Consider the following 19809-nt stretch of genomic DNA (forward strand, 5'->3'; position numbering starts at 1 on the left):
AGACACTGTCAATGTAACAAGGCCCTCTCAGTCACATGGCCGAGACATTTATTTGGATGTACTTAACTTTGTACTAACTCACCGTTCCTAGGCGGCAACATTTTTATTTTGAATTTTCAACCCAGAGAAGGTTCAGGAATAGCTCAGACTTTTATTTGATTTGCCAGGAAATTTTTATGTGAACACTCAAACATCACATTACAAACTACTTTTTTTTGTCTCTGGCACATTTTTCAACAGTGAACCTGTATGTTTTTGTGTGCTTCATGCCACTCATTAAAGAACTCTGGCTGTCAATCTCCAACTTTGAAATGTGCTTCCTGAACATTAAATGGAAGGAGCAGCATTTTGAGTTACACCTCAAAACTATTGATAGACAATGCTATGCTTTACACATTGTTAAATTCCTGGCCAAGATGAAAAGCCTCCAGCAGAACCATTCTGAATTGACTATAGGACTTCATATGTTTCACAGGCAGGACAATGGTCTTAGCACAGGATGACACAACAGGATAGCAGATGCTGTGATTTCCAAAGTCAGCTTCACAATTGTGATTAAATTTTACCACCACAGCAAAGTCCTTCTTTTCTGAGGGGAGGAGAGGAACATGGCCTTGACCGGTGATCCATTGCAGAAACCTGGCAGGTGTGATAGATCTTGGGCCATTTTCGTCAGCTACATGTTCTTGACCTTCTGTTAGGATAAGAGTGAATTTTAAGACGTTTTGAAGAACCCTGGCCTCTTGGACAAAAAAAAAATCGAAATATTTGAATTCGATACAAGTGTAACTTTTGTCACAAAAACCTTAGAATATAATTTTGGAATGTGACAACTATAAACTAGACAAAAATAGCCATTTACCTTCTGACTCATAAAGCAAGTCCTGAATGAAGTTAACCAGGTCCAGCTCAACCTGATGCTTGGAGGTTCCCTTCTCACTCAGCTGAGGGTGAATGGACGCCAATGACAAACTCGGCATTAACCTATGATGATATTAGAAAGCAAAGCAACCCAACGGCTTGATTACTTCAGGGCTGCAGTATTCAGGCCCTAGAACTTTTCCACAGTTTGTCACATTATAGCCACAAACATAAATATATTTTATTGGAATTCAACATAAAAGACCAATAAAAAGTGGTAAACAATTGAGAATTGTAACAAAATTCATCCATGATTCCAAACATTTTTTTTTACAAATAAATAACTGAAAAGTGTGGTGTGTGTAATTATTCAGCCCCCTCAGTCAATACTTTTTAGAAACACCTTTTGCTGCAATTACAGCTCCCAGTCTTTTAGGGTATTTTTCTACCAGCTTTGCACATTTACAGACTGACATTCTTGCTCATTCTTCTTTGCCAAACAGCTCCAGCTCAGTCAGATTAAATAGACAGCGTTTGTGAACAGCAGTTTTCAGATCTTGCCACAGATTCTGGATTGGATTTAGATCTGGACATTCTGGGCCGTTCTAACACATGGAAATGTTTTGTTTTTCTATTGTTGCCCTGGCTTTACTGTATGTTTAGCAATCATCAGAAAATGTCTATGGGCAACTGACTACACTGAGACCAAAGGGGGCTGAATAATTACACACACCACAGTTTTCAGTTATTTATTTGTAATAAATATTTGGCATCATGTATGATTTTTGTTCCACTTCTCCAATGTACACCACTTTGTGTAGGTGTTTCATTTAGAGTTCAAATAAAATAGATTCATATTTGTGTCTGTAATGTAACAAAATGTGTAACATCTCCCCCAAGGACGAAGAGAGGCTGGCAGATTTCTGGGTATTGCTTAATCAGCAGGTGGAGGCCATACAGCTGCAAACCCTCCTTGAGTTGTTCCAACATTGGCTGCAATCTAAGCACAGCATGGAGTGTAATGGCTCTGTGGGTACAAAAAAGAGATTAAACAACATCTTCAGATGCTATTTTTCTCACATTCATATAGAAAAACGAAAACATGTCACAGCATACCGGACAATCGGTTCCTTGTGTTGAACCGAGATGGCTCCAGTGAATCCACAGTTTAAAATCTCATCAGTAAGGCCCTGAAGTGACTGCTCAGTTGAAGATTCCACCTAAAAGTAATTTAACAGATGAAATTATATAGCTGCAATGTGTACTAAGGCAATATTTTTACTAGTTATACAGCACCTGGTCAATCAGTAACCGCAACTGTGAATCTGCCACTGTATTTTTATCCAGCTGTGTTGGGTTGATCTGCCCATTGCAGAGGTAACTGTAAGCCCACTGGCTGAAAAATGTAGGGGCATGACCTCCTTGTGCCAAACTGACGGCCAGAATCTCACCAACAGTCCTATTTATACAAACAGCATGAGTGTATTGCTTATAGTATAAAACATGACAGTTTTCCCTTTCTTTAAAATAAACATGCCTGAAGAGTCCACTGTCAAAGTCAGTAAGGGAATAGTGTGGACTTTTTTGGTGTGGTGGTCCTTCAAAGAAACGAGTCTCGATTCCGGCGACCATTTCTATTGAGAGAAGAAAGTTATGAATTATCCGATGTAAAACATTCATTTAGAGCTGGGTGAAATAAGATTTTTTTCATATCACAGTATTTTTTTCATTTGAGGCAATACTGATATATATATCATAATGTGTCTCACTGATTTTGAAGGCTTAACATGACAGATGTACTGAAGCAACATCATACATCTGTTCCAGATATGTAAAAATTCCATTCAAAATGAAAATATTGATTCAAAAAAGATGCCCTGCGATGGACTGGCGACTGTGAAGGATAGAAATATTTTACTGCTATTATTTGCTGCTATTTTTATAATCATCATTAACATTTCAGTATTAATAGTGATGTTGCATTTAGATGCATTCAGATGTTCAAATATATGGTTATAGTCTTTATTACAGGTCCAAGAAGAACCACTTCGAACTGTTGAGTTGAATCTATAATTGTAAATGTTTTTAATGCTTCTATGATCTCAGTGTTTCTGTGTAGAGGGCAGAGACAGGAAAATACACTCTGTGCTAAAATGAGACAGGAAACGCGTCTGCAAGTCATGCTTTTGCAGAAGTGAAACTGAAGCCAGAGTTTAAGTGCAAGCCAAAGAGTAGGGTGTTTATTATGCATTTATTGCGGATTAAGCCTTAAGTAGTTGTGGTAGATTGAAACAGTTGTTTATATATTTTACATATAAGTCAAGATTATTACACACAGGATGGCCTTAGCCTGGTTGGTTGCTTAAGTTGAGGTCAACTAAGGTTTAGAAAGCAGATGCAAACTCTGCACGTACAGATAGACGAGACATACACACCATAATAGATCTATTTTGGTAAGTGAGAAGTGAAGATGGGTTTTTGCTGCAAATGCAGAATTGTGCCGAAGTACTTAGAGGAAGTGCAACAGATGTCCCAGGAGATAAGCGACAGCGAAGACGAGCTGAGGGGAAGCACCGACCCGAAGACAATGTACTTTAAACTATGTTAAAGTTCACGGAACATTTTGTGGTTTAGGCTGACGTATGCTTTGTTTAAATCTGCCTACCAACAGAAAAGGGGGCTGTACTATCTTAACCCTATAAAACTGTTGTCTGAATATGGTAAAGACAGTTCAATACTGATTGGGTTGTTGAACTCACACATGTGTTTATTAAAATACTGTCTAATTGCACGCTGGACCGGATCTGTGGTTATTTATGGATTCCTCTCTCAACAATGAACCTTAACATTTGGGGGCTCGTTCCGGTGAGAGAGGGGAATGGTGTAGACGGAGAGATCCGGGGTCCGTGGTAATTGGACGGGCAGACGGTAATCAGTGGTGAAAGTGAGCAGGCATTCCCCGGGGCATTTAAAGGTAAGACACTGCCTGTTGAAATATATTTCCAAAAGGTGTCACATTGGGCATGTCAAATTAAAAGCCTGGTCACTGTAATTACTGGTGAATGTCTGTTTTGAGTTTGATGGGAATTTCATGAGCATGCTGGTTGAAGTAATGATAAGTGATAAGTAAAAGTACTGGGTTCAAGTCCCAAAGAAAAGGAAAAGAGTTAAAGTGAGTTCAAGTCTCACATAGAAAGTAGGGAAATTGGTCATTTTGTGGGTTCAAGTCCCCTATGTCCACAAAGGTAGATCTGCCTCAATCTTAATCCTGTTTTGGGCTTAGATTGTTGTTTCAAATTATTCTAAATTTTTCTAGAACGACAGCGGCGTCTGTTAAGAAGCGCATTTTCTCCTTGGTAACGCTTGCACCTGGGCAGGACGCTGACCCTTGGCCTACCCTGAAGAGTAGGGATAGTACCGTCGACAGCGGGGGAGAACTTGGGAACCTCCGAAATTGCTAGAGGTTCAAGTCCTCTATTTGCGCTTTTTTGGCTACCTGTAAATTAAGTTAGGTTTAGAAAATCTGGACAGAGCAGTTCGAGTCTGGTCTGATGAATTGGTCGCAAAAAACCTGAGGTTTGCCCGTTCGAGTCGGTTATGTTAAATTATCGAAATTATATAGGTTTTAAAAGGCCTAAAATCTGTGCAGTTGTAATTAAAGACGTCTGTAATATAAAATATGAGATCTATGAGTAAGATCAGTCTCTGTGTCAGCAATGCACAGCCGGATGTGCACTGATGGTGTGTGTAAAGGCAAATGAGGAGCGGTGACGCGCATGCAGAGTGTTGCTTTCAATTCCGAGAGTATTGAGCTTTATCTGATATTGCTAAATGCCTGTAAGTAAGATGCTGTTTTGCTCATTAGAATTGTATAAATACAGTTTGAATATATTAGTGTGGATGTATAGTAATGACTGAATTTTGATAGATGTATATATCTTGAGCCATAAATGCTGGTGTGTTTTGTCTTCAGTTATGTGTGTGTGTGGTGAGAAGCCGTGAGGATGATGAGAGGTTTCAGTTTTTCTTTTTCTTTTTCTTTTGACTTGCTCTTTCTGATCATGGATGGCATGTCCAAAATACTCGTATGAAAGCGTATTTCGAGTGATTTTAACCGTGTGAATGCTGTGAGTATTTGATTTAAGTGACTCTGCATGATTTGTCTGAGTGAGTGTAAAATGGAAGTTTGAGAGAGAAAAGGCAGTGTGTGTGAGACGATTTATGGCGTCTGAAAGAGGTTAGAACGTTTAAAAAGTGTGTATGAAATAAAGGAGTGTGAAATATATTTCTTTTGTGATGTAAAATAGGATGTTTAAAGTTTGAAAGTGCTTTTAATTCAAGAAACGCATGAGTGAGGTTATGAGAAATTGAGTTTATTTTTCTGATGGAAAACACATAAGTGTATACGCTACAAACTGATCTAAAGAAGGGTGAAGGGTGATGTGTGTGGAGAAGTGTTAGTTGTTCTGATGTGTGAAAGAGCTCTATTTAAATGTGTGTGAGTGACATGAAGGTGTATTGTTTTTTAGATCAAGATTTAGTAGACTTAAAGAGGGTTTTCAGACTATAAATACAAAGAGAGACAGACTCTGCAGAGAACAGGAAATAGTGAACAGGAACTCTGCATGCCCATAAAAGGAACTGAGTGTGTAAAGAAAGAACACAGAGAGACAGATGAGGCACATGAAGCAAATGAAGCCTTTAAGAAAAAATGAATATGATACTAATTGTATGCTTTAGTGTGTCAATACAGGTGGACGTCTCTCAACTTTGGAACCTTGAGTGCAGCACCAGAACAATAGATTAATAGAATTGGGAGAAAATAAGCCAGGCTTTGGCTCGAAATTGTGCAGCTTGATCTCTCACTTTGTCTTTGACCCTGAGAAGAAGCTTAAAGGCCAGTCAATCGCCTGATGAAGACCGACAGAACATCGTGGACTTGAATACAGCAGGCAAACGGCAGTGCCACTGATCCAGTAACACTGATGACGACTGAGGACCAGCAGCAGCATGTAAGAGTAATGCAACATGTACTGTGAAAATACAGGCTGGGCAGTTGAACAGTGGGATAAAGAATTGTGGAAAAGCACTGGACATTGAGTGATATTTTGTCATGGTGGGACTTAACTTAAAAGAAAAGACTGTAAAGAAACAGAGAAGAAGACAACAGCTGAGTTGAGACTGTGTTTGCTGGAGCTTTGAAGCACGAACAGGACACTGTGAATGAAAAAGAGACCGGTGAGAGATGAAGCTGGACGAGTTTAATTGCGAGAATACAGGATATGTTTGGACTGAAAATTGAAACCTGAACTCATGACTGTTTAGGGATGTCCACCACCGCATAACAAAGAGGTAAACATTAGAAAAGGTAAGAATAATGAAAGAAAATAATTGTCATTACCTTAATGAATAGAAAACACATACAAATGGTTACATGTGAGATTATTTTTGAAATGAATCAGAAGTGAGAGAGTTTGAATCTAAACCTCAGTGAAAAATGCATGAAGTAGAACTGATTATAATTTAAGATGCAATGAAGAAACAGCTTACACGTAGAGTACATGGACATGAATACATAGAAATGCAACGAAGAACTCAATGAATTAATTCAATGAAGAAGCAGCTTACACTCAATTAACATGAAATGCAAGGAAGAACACGCTTACATGCATGGCATAATTGGTGTTTCTGATCAGGGATAGAGAAATGGGTCATTTAACCACTTGTGATAATAATGAAAATGTCTTAGTTTTGTTATTTTCAGGAGTAAAGCAGACTTGGACCAACTCTCCAGATCCAGCAGTCGGAAGAAAGTTAGAGGTTAACATCAATGGATAAGTTAAGGCAAGTTTCTGGTTGAATTGTTCACAGCATGATGTGTCCAGGAACCTGAAAAGCAAGCCCTAACACCTGGCTGACGACCAGGAGGGCGGTAATTTAAGGTGGGAAATCAAAAATGTGGGTTAGTAATTCGGGGAAAAAGAAAACTGACTGCTTAACTGGAGAATTGGGAAGGAGTCTGGGAGACTGTGAAGCCATATATGCAAAATAACACACACACATACGCATACAAACAGAGAATGCATTAACCTTACCAAGACAAGCTCCTGAAGCTTAATGCATAGAGACATTGATTAAAACCTGGCTAAGAACACAAGCATATGCAATGAAGATCAGCTTGCTACTTGTATGAGTGATAGAATGGTGTGAATGTTTAATAAAATATACTTAAAGCTTGAAGTTGAAGTTGACTCAAAGGAGCTATGGGAATTAACAGAAGAAAAGGGACTAAAGCAGTTTTAAAAAAAAAAAGTGACTTAGGAGTGCTCTCGTACTGAGTGATTAAAGCAAGTGATTATTATAGAAAGAAAATGAAAATAATTCAATAATGTGATAAGGTGTAAACATGTATTTTTCTTGTCAAGTTGGCTGTTGAGCTGTGAGTCTATGAGCAGAGACACTTCCTGTGTGCGTGTGTGTTGGAGGCTTTCAGTTCAAGAGAGAGTGGTGGCTGTTGAAGATTACCATTATATATTTCGCCAAATAAAGTATCAGGATATTTGATTACGGTGGTCAGGTCTGTTCAGAGGGGCAGATTTGGACAGGAAATTTATAATTTAAGGATGATACGTTGTTGAAATTGGTTTTTATCTTGTGCTGAATGAACACATGGCAAAGTGAGGAAGGGAGACGTTGTGCAAACGGTCTTTGATCTTTTGACGAGGTTTTCGGTGTGTTGAACGGGTGAACTTTGAGATTGTTTCTGATTTTGGAGGCTGTTGTTTTATTTCCAGAGAGGGTGTTTGATTAAGACATGGATATGTCTGAGAGGGGCCCCCAAAAAATTTTTGTAGTAGTGCACTCGGGAAAACCTGTCAGGTGATTTTGTTTTGTACTTTGATGAGCTAATAATCAGCTCTCTTTTTTCATTTTTGTTCTAAGCAGGCCTGGAAGAGAGTGAACGGACGGCGCTGACAAAATTACCAAGTACGAAAATCAGGTGGGCATTACAGAATTATAATTGATTACAATCAGAGACTGATGGCGGCGAGTCTCTGTCTAAAAATGATTGATCGATTCAATCCAGTCAAAAGTATAGCGAACTATTTTCCTAAAAAGGAAAACGAAATAAAACAAATGATTGAGCTCATTTTGCTGATGTGGAGCATCTGATGACGTGCGCAGAAGGCTGCAGTATCAGCAAAAAATATCATGTGTGAATGCATGTGAGTGAATGCGAGTGATGGGACCAAGAGGGGAAATAAATAAAAGGTTGATAAACAGGAGGAGTGGGAGACTTAAATCTGGGGATGCTGATTTTGGGATATTGATGTGTGCTTTGAGGTAATTATTTACTGGGGTTGGATCATGTTATTACATTATAGAATGCCAAATGCTAAAAGGGAAATATTGGTTGAGGTAACTCAAGTTACCATTAACTGAGGTAACTCATGATTAATAACTGTTCTGTTTAAGTCTATTTTGTCATGACACAGACTGGATCATAGAGGGAGAGTATGAAATGTAAAGTACAGGTTTTGTTTTCAGGAAATTCCAAGGATCCAGAGTTCGATGGAGCAAGGAGTTTGAGAAGATTTGACAGGATGATTAAATTAATTTTGTTCCTTAAACACAGGTTTTCAGGGCTGGAGCAAAATACCGGAGAGGAAGATGGCTGAAGTGTTCTGAGAAATGATATGATATGACTAACCTTTTTTCCCTTGTTAATTTGTTAAGCTTGGGTGAAGCATGTTGAGTTTTTTGCCACATGAGATGTGTCAAAAAAGAGAGGGATTTAAGATTTAATTTGTTTAATTTGAAATGGGTTTTAGTATGATTTTATGACGATTGGGGTTTTTTGATAATTTAGAGATGGTAAAATTCTTTAAATTCTTTAAAGAGAGGATTAAAATGAACTGAATTAGGTTTAGAAGATAAATTGCTGGTGTTAATAAGAAGTGGTATATAAAACTTAAAGGGAAACTGTGGGAATAAAGGATATGCTTTGGGGAAAATAGTGAACATTTTATGAGTAGAAAATGTGTGATTTCTTTTTGATTTTTAGAATAAAGTTGTTATAAGGTAGGCTTTAGAAACAGAGAGTAAATAGATTTATTTCTAGGGTAGAGGAGAGCTTTTTATGAGGATGTTAAAAGTCTCGCTGACTCAAATGAATAATATTGGAGATTATATATGTAGAAATGATTTTCTCATACACATTGCATTTTTGTGCCTTTAACGGAGTTGTGGCTCAGAGAGTCGTCTCTTGAGGGTCACAAACTTTTGGTTAACGTTATGATTAGCCAATCTACTGTGAGAAGGACCCGAGTTATTGAAGGATTGCACACGCTTACAGACATATAGAGTTCATCAACACACAGGACAGTATAGATTTGAGGCCTAGGGCCTGAAATTCCTTTAGCTTTTAACTGAATTTGAGTTGGCCCTGTAACAAGTGACAGACAAGAGGAACTGAATAGGAGTTTGTTTGTGACTAAACTGTGTGATAGGTAAAATATTGAGATAACATATGCAGCTCTAAATTAGTCCTCTTATATAAAAAGCAGTTACAGAATAACAAATGCCTGTTGAAGTGACTAAGTTTTTGTTTAAAACAGAAGCAAAGGAAAAAAGCTTATATATTTTGGTTAAGTCTGATAAAGTATAAATTAGAATGAGTCATTACATTAAGAGCAGCAAAAGGAAATAAAATGATATATTAAAACAGGGGGTAACACGGGAAACGTGGGTTCTGAAATGCTGTTAGAGTTCAGCTTTTAGCTATGATGAAGTTTATCTAGGAGCAATTAACTATGTGTTTACACGTAATGATTAAAGTGGTTGTTTTTTCTTTGATCTTTTAGTAGAATAAGTAGTTTTCTTGTGATAGGTGACTTTAGATGAGAGGCCCTTGCAGCAGTGACAGTTTGTGTACAGGATGTGGGTGATCAGATAAGGAACAACAGGAAACATATGACAGCAGTGCTGTAAGACTGGTAAAATGCTGTAGATTGAGATGAGTGATGTTTAAGATTATATAGGAATAAAAGTAAAAAACCGAATACGCAATTAGGTTCATGTTTTGAGTAATATTAGGTTGAATCAAGTTTGAATAGAGAGAGCACTTGAGGAACAGAGTAAGTTAGAGCATAGTAGGGAGAAGGTTTTTATCCATCACAGTTAAGGTGAATCTAGTCTTAGACTAGGATCTACTCCGTGAATTATTAGTTTCGGTCATGCTTTTATTTGTTTTGGTGACCTCTGGATAACATCCAGAGGTCAAGAGGGGAACTGTGAAGGATAGAAATATTTTACTGCTATTATTTGCTGCTATTTTTATAATCATCATTAACATTTCAGTATTAATAGTGATGTTGCATTTAGATGCATTCAGATGTTCAAATATATGGTTATAGTCTTTATTACAGGTCCAAGAAGAACCACTTCGAACTGTTGAGTTGAATCTATAATTGTAAATGTTTTTAATGCTTCTATGATCTCAGTGTTTCTGTGTAGAGGGCAGAGACAGGAAAATACACTCTGTGCTAAAATGAGACAGGAAACGCGTCTGCAAGTCATGCTTTTGCAGAAGTGAAACTGAAGCCAGAGTTTAAGTGCAAGCCAAAGAGTAGGGTGTTTATTATGCATTTATTGCGGATTAAGCCTTAAGTAGTTGTGGTAGATTGAAACAGTTGTTTATATATTTTACATATAAGTCAAGATCATTACACACAGGATGGCCTTAGCCTGGTTGGTTGCTTAAGTTGAGGTCAACTAAGGTTTAGAAAGCAGATGCAAACTCTGCACGTACAGATAGACGAGACATACACACCATAATAGATCTATTTTGGTAAGTGAGAAGTGAAGATGGGTTTTTGCTGCAAATGCAGAATTGTGCCGAAGTACTTAGAGGAAGTGCAACAGATGTCCCAGGAGATAAGCGACAGCGAAGACGAGCTGAGGGGAAGCACCGACCCGAAGACAATGTACTTTAAACTATGTTAAAGTTCACGGAACATTTTGTGGTTTAGGCTGACGTATGCTTTGTTTAAATCTGCCTACCAACAGAAAAGGGGGCTGTACTATCTTAACCCTATAAAACTGTTGTCTGAATACGGTAAAGACAGTTCAATACTGATTGGGTTGTTGAACTCACACATGTGTTTATTAAAATACTGTCTAATTGCACGCTGGACCGGATCTGTGGTTATTTATGGATTCCTCTCTCAACAATGAACCTTAACACGACCCATCCAGGTTGTACCCCGCCTCTCGCCCTGTGACCGCTGGAGATAGGCACCAGCACTCCCCGCGACCCCACAAGGGATAAGCGGCCAAGAAAATGGATGGATGGATGGATGGATGATTCAAAAAATAAATCATAGTATACAGAAAGGTGTACTTGAGACAATAATATTGACACCTTTTATCAACACCAAACCAGTAAGCTCATAACACAACATAGTCACATCACAGCCATGCTATGGTTAAAAAAAAAGACTATTTTCCCTGTGTTACCGGTGTTTTGGTTTTCGACCTTGGTTTTCTCATTTTTGGTTTCGGCCAAGAACTTTCATATCAGTCCATCCCAAATTATAAACATGATTGATGTATAGTTTAGTAAAGGAGAAATATAGTCATATTTACAACACAACTGGAGCAGAGTTCACTTAGAAGATAAAATGTATATTACAGAAGTATAAAATTTAGGGATTGGTCATTTCTTCAACATAAATAATACGAATGGAAAACTAATTGATCTCTTTAAGTTCACCTGTGAGAAATTCTTTTCGAAGGGCACCAGTGTCGATTCCTGCTTCCCCAAAGAAGGACACCTTCAACATGGCAGTGGGTGAATTTTTTTTTTGACGTTGCCACTGCAGAAGGCCTCTCTCCAGAATGTTTGTTCTTGAAATAAGGATGCTGAACTGCTTCTCCACATCAACTCTTTGACAAATCGCATCCAACACATCGTCGACACTAAAAAAATCAATAAATGAAAGAATAAACACTCTTTATTCAGTTCAGAGTATTTATAGTCATCTGTGTGTGTGATGTTTTTTACCTTTTCATATGGTCCTCTTCTACTATGTTCTCCTCAATTTCATCCACGTCTATTACATTTTTGCTTCTAATAAAAATAAAGAAAAAGTTGTTGTTTAAATGGGAAATTCTCAAGATGTTATATCCTATATGTAATTTTAAAAGCCCTGCTTTTTCAACTACCTTTCTCCGCATGTGCTTGCATGGATTTCAAGGAAATAAGGTGCAAATTTCAAGTTACAGATAGGACACTGAAGTTTCTAAAACAGAAATGAGAGTTAAAATATTGAATAGAGTTCCATTGTAGTTATGTTAATGGTCTATACTCATTTCTATTAAGATATTACTTCTTCATCCAATTCCTCTGTGTCGGTGTGCTCTTCAGAAGGCTGCACGGACACTATTTGGACCTCGGTTTGACATGCCTATCATAATTAATAGACATATAACATTGCTGATTAAGATTAAAAAAAGTGGGTCAATTTTTTTATTGACATTTCAAGGCAATGCAATTTCATTAAAATAAATGCATATATTGTTCTAAGATGTATGTACCTCTGTGTCCTCAGCTGAAGACCCAGACTCTGTGCACTCCTGCACATGAAGAGCCAAAATATGCAATGGCAGACTTACTTTGCATGTTTGGCATTGTGCTTTGGGCATATTTTTAAATTCAACTGCATCAGGAGGTAACGGAGTAAGGTCAAATTCTTGCTGTAAAGGTACTATATACAGCAAGTTTTTCCCATTTCCTGTTATACTGCGTATTAGGGTCCCTGTGTAACCTTCAGAATCAGGAGGGACCAGTGTCAGTTTCCTTTTACCCTGACCACCTGAAAAAAGTAGTGCCCAGATCTAGTTCATATAGGTGCAAATTATGGGACTATCATGTAATAAACATTTGTTACCCCTACCTGTAGCCTTGTAGAGCAACCATCCTCCAGTCAGACCCTGCATTTTAGGATATTCACTTTGAAGAAGTCCAAATAACTGCAGAAGAAGATCAATATTGTGATGCCTGCAGACTTGATGATCTTTACAGAGACATATAAGTCTGAAAATCTATATATTTATTCCTTTAACCTCTTCATGGTTCATGTCCCTGGACATTGTGAGATGTCTTTTACCCAGTCCCACCAAAAAGGTTAAAAACTTTTTAAATAATTTATTTTCATATTTAATTTAAAACCTTGCCATCTCTTGATCTAAAGAGGGAGGTCCCTGTTCCTGCCTTACTCCCTGTGCTGCCTGGTGCTGTCCCTGAGAAAGATTCTGAGTGAGCACAGTAATAAGATTCTGTGCAGCGGCTTCCACTGTAGAATTGTAGTTCACATTCTAAAAAACATATATATAAAAAAAAATAATAGGTAAAACATAACAGAAATTATGAAATATGTTAAACATAGGGATGCACCGATACCGGTATCGGCCTCGATACCAGATTTTCTAAAGTACTCGTTAAAACTCCCCCGATACCATGGTTTGAGAAAGAAGACTGCATCCTAAGCCCGATTAGTTATGGAGTCTTTTAAAATGTTTTCCATATTTTTGGGGAAGGATCAAATTGTTAATATTACTTTACCTTTCGAAGTAAGTTTCAGCCGAAAATGATAGCGAGGCGTTTCTGTTGAGCTAGCATTTCAGCAAAAAACGTTATAAAATAAAAAAACAGAAAAAAAATTAACCGTAACAATAGCCACTTCTTAAATTCGTAGTATTCACAGACTACAGTGTAATTGTTCCAAACTTGAACACTCGCCTGATTGTTCGCGCCAGCAGTGTTGTTGGAAGACGACGCCATCGTTCACTGAGGGACAAGTTAACAGCAGCCCCCACCCGATACAATGCGCGCTACTTTGAGAGCATGGGAAATGACCACTTCTCACGTAGTGCCTGGGAAAACGTCTCATAATTGATCAGTTACGGCGTAATTTGTACACATTACTGCTTGAAAGAGCTTTAGTAACTGAGTTTTAGCAGTTATGCATGACATGTTTTCTAAACATTATCAAATAATACAGTGCAGGAGGTGTTTGATAAATTATGTTCATTCCCAGGTTTCCTGAAGGCAACATGAAAAATGGACCATCTTGAGCCTGCAGCGGTCTGCTGTCACTCATGATTCCCCGCCCCTCTCTGTGTAGCCACGCCCACCACGCCAAAACAGGGCCAAAAGTCTGAAACTGAAAAATAGAGATCTGAAAGTGAAAAAAAAAATTTGAAGCTGAGAGAAAAATCCGAACCTGAAGAAATTTTTTTTGTACATTAACACTAGAATTACTGAGCCTTTTTTCCCTGGTGCAAGTCCCTACTACTAGATTTACTGGCCTGCGCAGATTTGCGTAAATTCCCCCCGACCTTAACACCTCTTGGCACCCCGCTGAGATTTTCACAGGTCTTCAGCTCCATTGTTCTCCTGCTTTTGTTGTGCAAACACACCCTCCCCCAACCCCTAACCATGAGAGATTCAAGTTTTTCCTTCCCTGCAAGGCTGCTTTCCTTCCTTACCTGCCTGCATGCCTGTCCATAAACATATATACACAGAGTTGTACATATATTTATATATTTATATAGCCACACCTTATATAATATGCATAAAGTCTAGTGTAGTAATGGGGAGTTTAATCATATGAAAATGGGGAGTTTAATCATATTGTGCCAGTACCACCATGTTCTTGTTTGTTCAGAATAATGGCTAAGAACATGCCGTTTTAGGGCTACCAAAAATGATTGTGGCCTATAACTTGTGACAGAAACAATATTTCTGGTTCAAACTTGTAGGATATCATTATACCCCAAACAGTCTCTGCTGAATAACTTTTAAAATAACATAAATACTGATAATATGTCATTTTCAACCTGAAGGATGCGGCCTAGGTTTTGGGACACAGCTAGGCTGTAGCCCGATTGAGGTGACGGTCTTGCCTCCGTCACGCCACCAAGGTTGCCTAGCAACCATGATACTAACTGCTGGAAATGTGGCACACAGCTTTGTTTAACAGAAATGAAGGGGAACATATTTTGTTCATTTGTTTGTTTCTACAAGAGCTTTGTGTGATTGATAAATATTTGAGGCTGAGACCACGGGATGGTAAAATCATGATTCTTGGGCTTCATTTCTGTACTGAACAGTCATTTTAAGTTTAGCTAGTAAATAACAATTAGCTCATGCTGTGTGTAAAGCAAAATGTACGAGCTGTGATAACTGTTCCTGATGAAATGAAGAGTAGACTGATATATGAAATATTGCTTTATTGGGTGAGAAAATCAACCATGTCATTGTTGTGGAAAATTTAACAATAACTTGCATCACACCCAGTGAGCTTGATTTGAAGTGGGTTGCACTGTGGAGAGGGCATCCCAGTGAAACACTAGGACCATCTCTGAATTGTGGCCACCGCCCTTACATCTCATATACAGAGACACTCTTAAACAAAGAACATTCCACAGCAGATCAATTATTAGCAGATCCTTATCTCTTCCATCTAGGAACAGTCCCGACCAACCGTCACCTCCTCTGCAACAGGATGTCCAGAGCCCTCAAGAGGAAAATGAGTCTGCTGTGAAGGTGCAATAAAACTGGGCCCCACTTATGATCACATTCCACATGCATACAAACTAGTGACAGGAGTGCTCTTACTATACTAAAGTCATATGGTTAAAATATGTGGTTAATACATGAGAAAAGAAATTCCACCGTTTGGATACAACCCCATTAGAATCACATTAAAACAAACATGGAGATTTCTTTTCCAACTACTGAACCATTGTGTACTAGTTGTGTCTAGTGTGAGACATATTACTTCACTTTATCATTAAATCCATATAGTCATGTTTTCCAATTTATTAACTGTTTCAGTAAAAGCACCCTCATCCCCAGTGTTGTTAGGGATTGAGGCACACATGCCTCAAACATCACACACTCCTGAGCTAAATTTTACAGAGTAATCGATCTTGCCTCTATCTATGCACTTTTCACTGTTGTAGACCCATTTAAACAGTTCACAACATCTCAAAGGCATTTACAATTACCCTTACTATCCCCATATCAGTGATGCCTATTGGGAAACCGAAACAACCACATTTAACTCTGGAAGAACAACCTCATTCCCCAGGTGCTTCCAGCATGTTTGAGGCCTATCAAAATCCCACAATGAAATGTCATGAATCCAAAATCCTACCTTTAGGGTGTCAAACAATGTGTCTAAGTTGCGCACACATGTCAAAAGAAACCACAATTGTTCTTATTCTTATGTTTACTCAGACAATGAGGACCTAATGCACTTACGCACCAGCAACTGACGTGCTAGAAAAACAGTCTCGCTGCCCTGAGAAAATGTACACAAAGTACAAATAATTATTATTCAAGTAGCTGCAAAGTTTGCTTTGACTGAGGCTCAGGACTCTGAAAAGAGTATGTGATGTTCGGAGAGTCGTGTGAATGCATATCATTTGTAAAATGATTAGAAACGTCACACCAATGACCACCTTAACTCAAAAACACACCGAACTTCTTCATGCAAAACTGCTTGGCTGTTTAGGCAAGGCAAGGCAAGTTTATTTATATAGCACAATTCAACAACAAGGTGATTCAAAGTGCTTTACAGAGACATTAAAAAACAAAAAGCATGATTTAAAATTGAAAGAAAAAAAGGAAGGAACAGTAGATAAAATCAGTAGTTAGAATTTAAGTTTTGAAATTTAAGCTCAAAAGTAAAACTGTGTGGGTTTGGTGTTTTATTCAAATGCAGCTGAGAATAGGTGAGTCTTCAACCTGGATTTAGATAAACTGAGTGTTTCAGCTGATCTGAGGCTTTCTGGGAGTTTGTTCCAGATATATGGAGCATAAAAGCTGAATGCAGCTTCTCCGTGTTTGGTTCTGACTCAGGGAACTGATAAAAAACTGGATCCAGATGACCTGAGGGATCTGGAAGGTTCGTACTGGGTCAGGAGGTCACTGATGTATTTTGGTCCTAAACCATTCAGAGCTTCATAGACCAGCATCAGAACTTTAAAGTCTATCCTCTGACGGACAGGCAGCCAGTGTAAAGACCTCAGAGCTGGACTGATGTGGTCCACTTTTTTGGTCTTAGTGAGGACTCGAGCAGCAGAGTTCTGAATGAGCTGTAGTTGTCTGACTGATTTTTTAGGTAGACCTGTAAAGATGCTGTTACAGTAATCAAGCCTACTAAAGATGAATGCATGGACTAGTTTTTCCAGGTCCTGTTGAGATATCAGATCGTTTATCCTTGAAATATTCTTGAGGTGATAGTAAGCTGATTTTGTTATTGTCTTAATGTGTTTTTCTAAGTTTAGGTCTGCATCCATCACTACACCCAAATTTCTCGCCTGGTTGGTGGTTTTTAGGTGTATAGATTGAAGTTCTCTGGTGACCTGTAATCATTTTTCTTTGGCTCCAAAGACTATTACTTCAGTTTTGTTTTTGTTTTGTTTTGTTACTAAATTGTAACATATCCAAACTAATAACAGTAAGAATGACAACTATAAACTAATTCTAATAATAATACATAGCTGGGATAAAACCCAGGCCTTAAATAATTAGAGGGAAAGTAAGTAAATCACACAAACAAATAATTAATGAAATAGGGAGGTTTGTGTTGTGTTTGGAGAAATATAGAAGGCAGTGGTGATCATCTAACAGAGATGGAGAACAGGTTTGGGCTAGAAAGAAGATAAGAGAGTCAAAACAACATCCATAAATCGATCTTGATCATGGTGGTTGCCCTGATCAAGTGAGATTAGATCTAGGAACAGAAAACGTCCATGTGGCTCACATGCAACGATTTTTGCACTTTACAGACAATGAACCAGAAAGAGAGCACGTCATATTTGGAGCAAGTACAGGAAATCAACGCATTGAAAGATGGTGGCTAATCTTACGAAGCGCAGAAAATGAGGAAGACGACTTGTTGGAAGATGATTCCCTGTCACAATGCTCTGATATTGTTTCACAAGAAGACCATCAGCAGTCGTATTCCTTAGAAGATATAAACCGCTTTTTGGATGAGACATTTGGCATGCAGTCTGTGGAAGTCACTGACTTTTTTCCAGATGTTGATCTTTTTATAAAATCTGTTCTGAAAATAAGAAGAGTTGTTGGTTATGAACAATTGAGCAAACAGAAAAGATTCCGTCTTAAAAAGATCCTGACTAAGTTGAGGAGGGAAAAACAAGGAAAAACTCCTTTAAAAGCATAGTAAAATGTTTGGAGCACTGTGGGTGTCTTTCCGGAAGTGTCTCACTGTCTTTTGTCTTTTTCTCCTCCTCTTCGCTCTGTCTTATATGGCAAGCTTGAGAGTAGGTACACTTAACATTAATGGGGGTAGGGATAGGCAAAGGCGTGCAGTCTTAGTGGAGCTTAGCAAGAACAAACACATTGATGTGTTCTTTTTACAGGAAACGAGGAATGAGTTGGAGTGGGCAGGCTTTCTTAAGTCATGGTGCAGGTGCAGGTGTAGCAATTTTATTTTCTAGGCACCTTCAACTGTCACATGTTTCTATCTGTGAGATAGAGCAGGGAAGGGCACAGGTAGTAAAAGCAACCTTTGGCTTTATTTCGTAAAATTAATGATGAGTTATCAAAATTAAATAGTGGTTCAATAATAGTGGTGGGAAGGGACTGGAATTGCACGACCCACCCTTCGGTTGACAGAAACACAGGAGAGCCTCACCCACCTTCGGGCTCACTTTTGTCTACAATCATTCTTCAGAATGATTTGACTGATGTGTGGAGAAAGCTCCATCCCACAGCCAGACAGTAAACATATGTAAAAGTTTCTGAGAGCAATGTAAAGGCAGCTAGGCTTGATAGATTATATATCAACCAGATGTATAATAATAGACTGGTTAAAGCAGAGATTTCACCTGTTGGTTTTTCTGATCATCATTTAGTGACTGCAGATATTTCTTTATTGATGCATTCTAACATCTGTTCGCACTGGCACTTTAACGTGCAGCTGATTCATGACAAAGAGTTCTGTCGAGCTTTTTCTGACTTCTGGCTGACTTTTGCAATTTGGCTCAGTGGTGGGAGGTGGGGAAAACACCGTTGTGGAAATTTCTTAACAGAGCCTGCAGACACGATGAGCAGTTAAAACCCAACACTTTATTTCCAACCAACCAACCAACCAATCTTTATTTATAAAGCACTTTTCATGCAAAAAATATAGCACAAAGTGCTTTACATGGTGAAAAGCAGGCATCTTAGAGGAGCATGTATCCATACTCACCATAAAAGTTCTGTCTGAGAGATAGGAAGTGAACCAGTTGTGTACAGCACCAGAGAGGCCCACCATGTGTTTAAAAGAATAGCGTGGTCTACTGTATCAAAGGCTGCGCTTAGATCCAGTAGCACCAGGACTGAGAGCTTTTGGGCGTCCCAGTTACATCTAAGATCATTTAGGAGCGGTCTCTGTGCTGTGGTTCACCCTAAATCCAGACTGAAATATCTCCACGATCTGCTATCATTCAAAAAGTCATTAATCTGAGTAAAAACAAGTTTTTCTAAAATTTTACTTAAAAATGGTAAGTTGGATACAGGTCTGTAGTTATTAAAATCATTACAATCCAAATTGCTCTTCTTCAGAAGTTGCAGTTCACACCTTGGCTCTAAACAGAAAGACTCTCTATCACCTGTGTGAATCTCCCCCACTCTGGGGTCAAGTCTTCCTGTGTGAGCTTCCGTCTCCTGGCTTCAGTCTCCTGGGAGACATTCACCAGTTTCTCACCGTCTGTTTCCCGGCGTGAATGAGGTGTGAACCAGACCTACTAAACTAAGTAACATGAAAGCATTTCATCAAGACACTAAAGAGAAATCCCACAACAACACAGATTGAGCTTTTTTGTCAACAATACACATCACATGCAACGGCCACTGTTAAGGAC

General features: G+C 38.5%; 1 protein-coding gene and 1 long non-coding RNA gene across 4 annotated transcripts; both read right to left on the bottom strand.

Annotated features, from left to right (window-relative positions):
• Positions 1-317: 317 nt before the first annotated feature.
• On the bottom strand, positions 318-986 carry LOC112847640 (uncharacterized). The gene is made up of 2 exons (XR_003221291.1): positions 863-986; positions 318-694 (listed from the first exon to the last, which is right to left on the bottom strand). It is a non-coding gene; the product is annotated as an uncharacterized LOC112847640 (long non-coding RNA).
• Positions 987-1631: 645 nt separating this feature from the next.
• Positions 1632-13032, bottom strand: LOC102078534 (uncharacterized). 3 transcript variants are annotated; one of them, XM_019346487.2, is made up of 11 exons: positions 12988-13032; positions 12819-12894; positions 12460-12737; positions 12252-12329; positions 12088-12164; positions 11927-11992; positions 11636-11841; positions 2399-2495; positions 2158-2320; positions 1978-2081; positions 1634-1888 (listed from the first exon to the last, which is right to left on the bottom strand). In XM_019346487.2, the coding sequence occupies exons 1-11, from the start codon at positions 13012-13014 to the stop codon at positions 1714-1716; spliced, it is 1347 nt and encodes a 448-aa protein (XP_019202032.1). In that variant the 5' UTR covers positions 13015-13032; the 3' UTR covers positions 1634-1713. The 3 variants fall into 3 exon arrangements, with proteins under 3 accessions (XP_005466458.3, XP_025765377.1, XP_019202032.1); XM_005466401.4 differs by having other exon boundaries at positions 1632-1888; positions 2158-2495; XM_025909592.1 differs by lacking the exon at positions 12988-13032 and having other exon boundaries at positions 1632-1888; positions 2158-2495; positions 12819-12958.
• Between the last annotated feature and the right edge of the window lie 6777 nt (positions 13033-19809).

This window comes from Oreochromis niloticus, linkage group LG2 (genome assembly GCF_001858045.2).
Source record: "Oreochromis niloticus isolate F11D_XX linkage group LG2, O_niloticus_UMD_NMBU, whole genome shotgun sequence".
Taxonomy (NCBI): domain Eukaryota; kingdom Metazoa; phylum Chordata; class Actinopteri; order Cichliformes; family Cichlidae; genus Oreochromis; species Oreochromis niloticus.